The sequence below is a fragment of the Tupaia chinensis genome, unplaced genomic scaffold (assembly GCF_000334495.1).
Source record: "Tupaia chinensis unplaced genomic scaffold, TupChi_1.0 Scaffold000335_1, whole genome shotgun sequence".
Classification (NCBI taxonomy): Eukaryota; Metazoa; Chordata; class Mammalia; order Scandentia; family Tupaiidae; genus Tupaia; species Tupaia belangeri.
In genome coordinates, this window is record NW_006159829.1 from 1,932,004 (window position 1) to 1,941,963 (window position 9,960).

Here is a 9,960-nt window from a genome sequence, read left to right on the forward strand (position 1 = left end):
AGGACCCAAAGCCCTGGACTGACCACCAGCCTTCCGTACTCGGGAGGGTAAACTTGGCCTGGCTGCAGTGTAGGCCAAAGCACCTGGCTACAGAGTGGAGGCCAGGTGGGGGGAGGCGGTCCTCTGGCTGCCAGGCTGTGAAGGGCCGCAGGAGCCCTGGGCCCCTCAGGTGAGCTGAGTGACTAGGAGTCCAGTGTCCAGGACTTGGGCTGCATGGCCCCCGAACACAGGTCGTGGGCGTCCAGCTCTGGCTCTCCTGGACGAGGGACAATGATGAGTGGGCTCTGAGGGAGGGGAGAAGATGGGAGGGCTGCTAGTCATGGGATAGCAGATCTGGCAAGATCCAGGGGCCTCAGTTCTGGTCCCAAGTTGGTCCCTGACTCTTCATGTGGTGGTCATGGATCACTCTACATCTTCATCACCACCACCATCACCACTGTCACCCCCCCCCCCACCATCACCACTGTCACCCCCCCCCCCACCATCACCACTGTCACCCCCCCCCCCACCATCACCACTGTCACCCCCCCCCCCACCATCACCACTGTCACCCCCCCCCCCACCATCACCACTGTCACCCCCCCCCCCACCATCACCACTGTCACCCCCCCCCCCACCATCACCACTGTCACCCCCCCCCCCACCATCACCACTGTCACCCCCCCCCCCACCATCACCACTGTCACCCCCCCCCCCACCATCACCACTGTCACCCCCCCCCCCACCATCACCACTGTCACCCCCCCCCCCACCATCACCACTGTCACCCCCCCCCCCACCATCACCACTGTCACCCCCCCCCCCACCATCACCACTGTCACCCCCCCCCCCACCATCACCACTGTCACCCCCCCCCCCACCATCACCACTGTCACCCCCCCCCCCACCATCACCACTGTCACCCCCCCCCCCACCATCACCACTGTCACCCCCCCCCCCACCATCACCACTGTCACCCCCCCCCCCACCATCACCACTGTCACCCCCCCCCCCACCATCACCACTGTCACCCCCCCCCCCACCATCACCACTGTCACCCCCCCCCCCACCATCACCACTGTCACCCCCCCCCCCACCATCACCACTGTCACCCCCCCCCCCACCATCACCACTGTCACCCCCCCCCCCACCATCACCACTACATCATCATCACCACCATCACTGTCACCATCACCACCACCATCACCACTGTCACCCCCACCCCCACCATCACCACCACATCATCATCACCACAATCACCATCACCACCACATCATCACCACAGTCACCGTCACCACCACCATCGCCACTGTCACCCTCACCACCACCATCACCATCACATCATCATCACCATGACATCACCACCATCATCACCATCACTACCACCATCACCACTGTCACCCTCACCACCACCATCACCATCACATCATCATCACCATGACATCACCACCACCATCACCACCACCACCACTGTCACCCTCACCCCCACCATCACCACTACATCATCATCACCACTGTCACCCTCACCACCACCATCACCATCACATCATCATCACCATGACATCACCACCACCATCACCACCACCACCACTGTCACCCTCACCCCCACCATCACCACTACATCATCATCACCACCATCACCATCACCACCACATCATCACCACCATCACTGTCACCACCACCATCACCAGCTACATCATTATCACCATGATATCACCACCACCGTCACCACCACCATCACCACTGTCACCCCCACCACCATCACCACTACATCATCATCACCACTGTCACCCTCACCACCACCATCTCCACATCATCATCACCACAATCACCGTCACCACCACCATCACCACTGTCACCCCCACCCCCACCATCACCACCACATCATCATCACCACCATCACCATCACTACCACCATCACCAGCTACATGTTACATCACCATGACATCGCCACCACCACCATCACCGTCACCACCATCTCACTACATCACTGTCACTATGACTGCAGCACCACCACCATCACCGTCACCACTGCCATCACCAGCTACATCATCATCACCACCATGACATCACCACCAGCATCCTCACCACCCTCACCACTGTGCTCATCACCACCAACAACAGCACTAGCACCTCCACCGTCACCAGACCATCACCATGACTACAGTCGCCATCCCCACCCCATTGCTATGACCCCGCATGGCCCCCATCACCACCACCCAACGTCTGCCACCTCCGTCTCACATAACTGTGCACTGCAGAGGCCTGCCAGTCCTGGGGAAGCAGTACTGCGGGACTCGGAGCCGACCCCCACGCCGAGTTCAGTCTCCTCGTGAACGTTCTGAATGCTAAGACTTAACCAGAAATTTAACATTCCAGCCAACAATTTTAAATTTAATCTAACAAATATTCTGTATTGATAATTGCCTGACATTCTAAAAAAAATCACAAGTATCCCACTAAACATGTTTTAGCATTCTAACCCACATACTAACTAACATCTTCACAAACATCATATGAAACTGTAGAACTACAAGGTCATGACTAACACTCAGCATCCATTATTGGGCATGGGCTTTATATTCTTTCTTTTTTTAAGAGATTTTTGCCTTAGGGTGTGTGTGCTCCCTGGAGATAGAGAGACAGAGACAGTGAGAGAGAAAGTGAGAAATCACCCCCCAGGGAGATGGCCACACGGCAATCCCTTCTCCATTCTCCTCCCAGAACTTTGGGCATGCACACACAGACGCCCAGCATGGATTTCAAGTTACCAGGTCCGGGACTCAAACCATGGTCAGCCATGTGCGAGTCCAGCAACAGAACTGCTATGCCATCTGCGGGTCCCAGCAGGCTTTCCATTCTTACGTGCATAGAAACACTCCCGCAGGTGTCTCAGACATTCGAAGGCCCACACATGCAGGCAGACATGGCACCGTGCCGGCACCCTTGCAAACATTGTAACTCCACCAGGCTTCCCACCTATGCCTCCCACGTCAGCATCCTGACTGCCTCTGGCTAGAAGATGCTCTGAGCGAGTGACAGATCTTCTAGAAGGTGCTACCCAAGGCAGCCAGCAGCCGCACTGTAGCCACTGAGCCCTCGGGCATAGCTAGCCCTACTGGGGAGTGGGTTTGTTTGGCTTTACTAAATGTGCATGTGGCCCATGGCTCCTGTTCGGCAACAGTGCTCTCCACAAAGTTTCTAGAAGGCCTCCCTGGCAGCAGTGTCCATAGCCAGGTCCTCCCTCCAGAACGCTGGTCTAAGCCTGAGCACAGGGATCAGACCCGCTGCCTGCATTTCCCGAGAGCCCTTCCTTAGCCCCTAAGCAGCTCATGATCTGCTGTGGAGGTAACGCCCCACCCCTCACCCCTCCTGGGCCCTCAGAGCCACTCCCAGGAGACCACTACCGTGGGGGCAGGAGCCCTAGGTTCTGGACCCAGCCGGGCCCTACTCAGTGGCCAAGGGTAGCCATGCACCTGTCTGGGCCTAGGACTTGGTCCAGGTGACCTTGAAGAGCACCCACAGCTCTGAAGTTCAAGTTCTCTCTGGTTAAAGCTTATAATGAGCACTGGGGTCTGGCGTGGGAGGGCGCAGAGGTGAGGCTCGGGAAGGAGAGACGAAGCTGCCCAAACAGAGCCCCCTGGTGTGGACGAGCCCTGGGTCTGAGCAAGGACAGGAACCCCAGTGCTCTGATAAACTGTGGGTGCTGGGGTCGTGGTGGGGGGCCCGAGGAGGGGGCTCTGGAGGGTGGAGGTGCTCAGACTCTGGCAGCCTGGTACAAAGCAGGGGCGAGGGAGCAGGGACCGGGAGGTGGGGAGGTGGTCACACACAAGCAACAGGCCTCTCTGCACCTGCAGGAGATCATGAACCACCTCTCCTTGGCCGAGCTGACCGACCTCCTCTGGACCGCCGTCCACGACCTGGGCTCCGCCAGCCCCTTCCGCGTGCAGGCAGCCGCCGACATACTGCTGGCTGTGGTCCGGGAGCACGGGGCCAAGCTGGACACCGTGAGGGGTTGGGGCGCCTGTGGAGGGCTGGCCAGGGAGAGGGGCAGAGGGATGCCCTCAGCCAGCGTCTAGGGGCCCAGGCCTGACAGGGAGATGAGGATCACCCTGGCCAGCAGCCAGTGGCCCAGGAGAGGAGGGAAGGAGCCAGCCCCCGGGGGCCCTGAGAGGTGATTGCGACTCCAGGCAAACCCGCCTTGCGGTGGACAAGGGTAGGGGCGGCTGGAGCTGCCAAGGCTGTATGGGGGGTTCCAGCAGCACTCCAGGGCTTCACTGGCCAGCAGGAGCAGTGGGCCAAACCCCTTGGACTGGGATCCCCTTAGAGCGGATGGGCAGGTCAGGGTCCACCTCCCAGGACTGGTCGAAGGGCTCCAGGCCCCGCCCCCACGGGCCCCACCTCCCCGTCACGCACTCGTTTCCCCGCAGGTGGCCAACCTGGGCCGGGCGGTGCACCTGCGCCTTTGCTCTCTGCGCGTCCCGCAAGCCAAGGAAAATGCATTGCTGGCCATCACGCTGCTAGCCCGCAACCACGCCCCTGAGCTGGTGGCCACCTTCCTGGACTTCTCCCTGCCCCTGGACAGGTGCGCCCACCTCCCCTGGAGCCTGTCCTCTGAGGAAATCCCCAGGTTCTGGGTGCCAGAGGGAATCTGCCCTCCTGTTCACACATGGTGTGCCTCCTAGGCTGCTCAGGAGGGTAGGCCACCTCCCGTCTGCTTGACTTCTGAGCGATCTGTCCTGCCCAGTGTCAGCTTGTCACCTGGTGGAGAGGGGACCCAGGACCCTGGCGGTCCCTGACAAGGCCGGGGTCAGCACCACGGCCCCCCCGCCCAGCAGTGACCCCACCACTTCATCCTCCTCTGCAAACATTCTGCCTCCACAGACCCTAAGGAGCCACCACAGCCAGCAGCCTGAAGTTGGCTGGGGTCCCCACCACTGCTATGGTCACTCCCTAAAATCCCAGCTCTGCACCCCAGGGCCTCAGTTCACATCACCTGCCACCGACCCACTGCCCACCTGCCTAGGTCACCTCTTGCTCCCTGAAGGAGCAGCTCCTGGTCAGGGTCCCCCTCGCTCGCTCTCCTTGCCCTGACTCGGGGCTTCCCTGTCCTCCCCTCACTCTGACTTCTCCAGACCCAGGGCTCCTCCCTCCCTTGGCCCCCCCAGACCCACAGTCAAACCCTCAGCTTGATCACCGCGAGCACCTCGCCCCTCCAGCCCTGTCCCACTTCCACAGCTGACCCCTCAGGTGCCAGAGGAACCGCTGCCCTCCAGACCCACAGCCACTGCCCTGCCTGCCTCACGCTCCCTCAACGCTGCCTCACGCTGCCTCACACTCTCCCTCCTTTCAGTTTTCAGTGACTCCCTGCACACGAGTCCTGTCCTGGCTCCCAGAGAGCTCTGCACTGTGTCCAGGATGGTTTCCAATTCCCACACGGAAGCACCTTTCTGTCTGTGCTAGTCATTTCTAGTTTGGTTGCATTGCGATCAGCGCATTACCTGTGATGTTTCTTCTTTCTGGAAGGTACTAATCTCTGCAGCAGCCGTGAGTGTCCCCGGGCTCCTGAGAGGGAGGTGCGTGTTCTGTTAGGGCGGTGCTGCGGCTGACAGTCTGTCCTGCTCTGCGTGTGCGGAGCGTGCTAGCTTCATTCCAGAACTGTTTCTATTTTGCATCCTCCCAGCGCCTCTGCTTGCTGCTTCCTGCAGCTGGTTGCTGCGTGGTCTGGTGCGTGCAATCCTCAGCACGTCTTCTTTACCAGTGGTGCTTCTGCACTGGAAGCTGCCCTGCCCCGCCGTGCATAGTGCTTTGGGGACAGGGACCCTTTGTCGTTTACCAGGATCACTTCGGCCGCTTTATTTATTTTCTCCATTCGCCCAGAATGCATTTGTCTACCCTAGCCCCTTGGCGTCCCTTTGTTTCAGGTATACATCTTCTACCAGCACACAGTAGGTCAGGAAGGTCACAGCGTATTTCCTACGGTCTCTGTGCGAAGTGCATCGTGACTTTCCAACGACCAGTGGTCTGTCTTCATTTGTGATGAGCCAAACTGAAAATCCTTTGTAGTGGGGAGCTGAGCCCAGTGACATTTATTGACATGACTGACATGTCTGTCTGTCACCACATTGTGCATATTTTCTTTTTCCACAAGAATGTAGTCCTTGCTCTTTAACCTGGATTTTGTTTTAATTTACGAAGGCTTCTCGTTTTGTTCTCATTGTTACTTTCGTGCTCTTAACCTATTTGAAGGTCCTTAGTCCCTAATTTTATTATTTGATCTTTTACTATCTGGTGTGTCTGTTTTTCTCTTCTTCTTTTTTTTTTTTCCTATAGGGCATGTGCACTCTCTGGAGAGACAGAGATAGAGAGACAGAAAGCAAGAAATCACCCTCTCCAGGGGGATGGCCATGCAGCAATTCCTTCTCCTTCCTTCTCCTCTTGGGATTTTGGGCACACATACACACACGCCTGGCATGAGTTCTAACCCACCAGCTTCAAGACTTGAACCACAGTCTGCTACATTGGGAGGCCAGCGACATAACCATTACACCATCTACAGGTCCAATTGGTGTATCTGTTTTTCTTTGACATTCTTCAACTTTCACCTATTTTCTATCCAATTAGCAAGATGATTCTATTTTCCTCTTGCCATCGTTCCTCCTCCCATTTTTCTTTTTTTTTTTATTTTTTTTCAAGGTTTTTGCTTTAGGGCCCATGCACCTGCCAGACAGACAGAGAGAGACAGAGGGACAGAAAGCGAGAAATCACCCCCCAGGGGAGATGGCCACGCCGCAATCCCTTCTCCTCCATTCTCCTCTCGGGATCTTGGGCACGCACGCACACGCGCCCAGCGTGAGTTTAAGCCACTGGGTCCGGGACTCCAGTTGTGGTCTACTACATGGGAGCCCAGCGACCTAGCCATTACGCCAACTGCTGGTCCCTCTCTTCCCATTTTTCAATCGCACATTCTCACTCGTCAAAGTGCAGCACCTGCACACGTCCACATTTGCCCTTGGCACACGCACACACCGGTTTTCTGTATGTGCTCAAGTGTTCTGGCCTGTTCTGTGTGTGATGAAGCTGTCCCCCAGAGAGCCTCCAAGAGGGCTCACAGTTTTGGAATTCCTAGGTTAGGTGGTTTTTGTTGTTTTTTTGTCCTTGTTTGTTTGTATTCGTATTGAAAATTGTTTATTTGAAGGACAGCTTGGCTGGATATAAAAATCATTGGTTCGTGCTTTAAGTATTTTTAAAATGCTTTTCCATTGTTGTTTTTTTATCTTGTTTTCTAAATATACAATGACAATAATTTGTTTGCTTTTGTAGGTTATTTCATCTTTCCTGCTTGAAGACCTCAAGGGTTTTTATTTTATCTCTAAAATCTAGTTTTGTTGGGGAATGTCCTAGAGTCGGTCATTCTGGGCTAATTTTTCCTGATATGTGGTGCAACATTTGATTTTATGGAACTGGGTCTCTTTGCTGTTGCTATCTCTGAAAAGTCTTTTAAGTAGGTTGTGTAGTCACTGGGGAAAGAGAGACAGAAAGAGACAGAGAGAAAGAGGGGAGGTGAGAAGGCACCACTGGGGAGGGAGTGGCCACATAATAATCCCTTCTCTTCTTGGGGTTTTGGGCACATAGGCACGTGTATGCACAGCATTTTTCAAGCCTCCAGGTCTGGGAATCCAACTGTGCAGTCAGCCATGTGGGATCCAGCCACTTTAACCACCATGCCACTGGCTGGCCTTAGATTCTTCCTCTGAGACGCCAATAATATAAATGCTACTTCTTCCACTTCCACTACTTTATCTCTGACTTTTTCTAACCTCTTTTTTTAAAGTTACTTCGTTGTTCTTAAATTCTCTTGGGTTTTGTTTTTGTTTGTCTGTTTGGGGCTGGGATGGGAGCTGTTTGGTTTTGTTTAGTTTTTGCCTTTCCTAAATGCTCCCTTATTAAATTTTCATCGGAGTCTTATCTCTTTGGGCCAGCTGCCATTTTTCTTCATTTCAGAGACAATGTTTTCATTTCTTCCATTTATTTCCTGAGTTCAATCAACTGTCTTTTTAGCTCATATCGGAGCTTTTGTCCTTTTTTAAATTTAGTGCTCAAGGTGGCTTTTCACATCTTTAAATACTCATTCAAGTGCACTGACTGCGTTTGCGGTGGCTGTTGTCTCAGGGCTTTTCCTACATCATGCTCATCTTTCGGGAGCGTTTCCTCACTTATGTGTTGGTTTTATTTTCTGACTTTTTGCAGTAACTCCATCTGCTAATCTTGTTCCCCTTCCCGTTTGTGGTCTCGGAGTGTTTTGCAGGATTTCAAGCTCAATGGCACCCTCTTCTGTCAGGATCGCGAAGTCCAGATCATTTCATCCTGTTACCGTGGGGTAAGAGGCTGCGTGTTCCCCAGTTTTGGTCCTCTTCATGCACAGCGCTAAGCGGTCCCCTTGCCTCATTCCCTTTCCCCATCCCATATCCCAAGGAGAGCTCTCCTCTCTCTTGCCTTTTTCTCTCCCAAAAGCTGTGCATTTTGAAGACCACCTTTCAGGTTGGGCATGTTTTTAAGTCCCTTCCACATGGCTGGTGCTCTGACCTTGTGTTCTTTCAGCAGTTTAAGACAGGGTGGACGTGTGGTTCCCCACGGTCGTTTAGACCGACTCCAAGCCCGTTGCTAGCAGCTCTCTTTTCTCCTCCAGCGCCCCTTCTCGTCTGCCGTTACCTCTGGCAGGAAGAGGCCGCGGCCTAAGAGCTCACCGGCTGGGGTTTTTCTCTGTTAGGTTATGTCATTTGGAAGTGTGGGTTTTCCCCGTGGGTGCACAGGGAGGTCGGACACGCGTCTTACTTTTCCCTCTTCTGGTTCCATGTTGATTTTCAAGTAAATCTGGGGAGGCGGAGACCGGGGCAGCAGGCACGTCTTTAGCTGACCAGAAGCATATACTTCAGTTCTACTTGGAATTGACACGTTATTTCCTCGGTTCTAAGAATCACACTTCCCCGCTTTAACACTTAGGAAGCCGGAGTACACTTACGCTCTTGCCCTCTCCGCTAGATTTATGTACGCTTCTGCTCTTCACCTGGGGCCCCATCAGCCTGGAACCACTTCATGTATCAAAGTCTCTGCTCAAGGTTTCTGGAGGCACCACGGTGGTATGAATTCAGACATCACAGCAGGCTTATGGTTCAAATGCCCAGAAAAGCCCCCTCTTCCCCTCGGTGTGCCATTGAAGCGTGGCTTCCTAGATTTGCCTTTCTGCAGGGCACGCTCTTGTTTCTTTTCATCACGTTTAGACTGAACGTGCAGCGTCTGGGCGCCAGCTCCACCTGGGAGTCTTCTATCAGACTCCCTGCTTGGGCAGTGTTTTCCTTGGAAGTACAGAAAATACTGGGTGTGTCCTAAAAGTTCAGGGCCTTGTTTAGGACTGGCATGTAGGACTATATATCAGACTTGTACGATATGTACTTTTCCAATATTTTGCTTCTGGATTTTTTTTCCCTTCCAACATTGTACTTAGTATTTGTCCTGGGGCCAGAAAGTGGCATGGTGGTTAAGAGCACTGGACTCCCACATGGCCAACCACAGTTTGAGTCCCAGACCTGGTGGCTTGCTTTCTCACTTTCCTTCTCTCTCTCTCTCTCTCTCTCTCTGTCTCTCTCTGTCGCTGTCTAGGCGAATTAAGATAAATGGATGAATAAATAAAATTAAATAAATAATTCCTTTAAGAAAAAAAAGAAAAGAAAAACTAGAATAGCTCAACCACTCCACGTAACTGAATTAAACAAGCCTTTATCGCATGCTGTGCTATGTGTAAAGCTCAGAGCCCAACAGGAACCAGTCAGCACCCAGGAGACAGAGGGACAGCCTAACTGGTGATTTGAGGGGAGTTTCATTAAGAGGCTATTTACAGGGATGCTAGGGAAACCAGCAAAACAGAGAGAAATGCCCTGGTTTAGCAACACTGGGAGCCGCTAGCCCCTGAAGAGGCAGGGG

At 54.0% G+C, this 9,960-nt stretch overlaps 1 protein-coding gene across 1 annotated transcript in view; it reads left to right on the forward strand.

Annotated features, from left to right (window-relative positions):
• LOC102480839 (maestro heat-like repeat family member 5) overlaps nucleotides 1-9,960 on the forward strand; it is a 64,531-nt gene that overhangs the window by 27,086 nt on the left and 27,485 nt on the right. Inside the window, exons 18-19 of the mRNA XM_006152109.2 lie at nucleotides 3,837-3,986; nucleotides 4,410-4,564. Of these exons, the coding sequence (XP_006152171.1) occupies nucleotides 3,837-3,986; nucleotides 4,410-4,564 (305 nt within the window). The remainder of the gene's footprint in view (nucleotides 1-3,836; nucleotides 3,987-4,409; nucleotides 4,565-9,960) is intronic.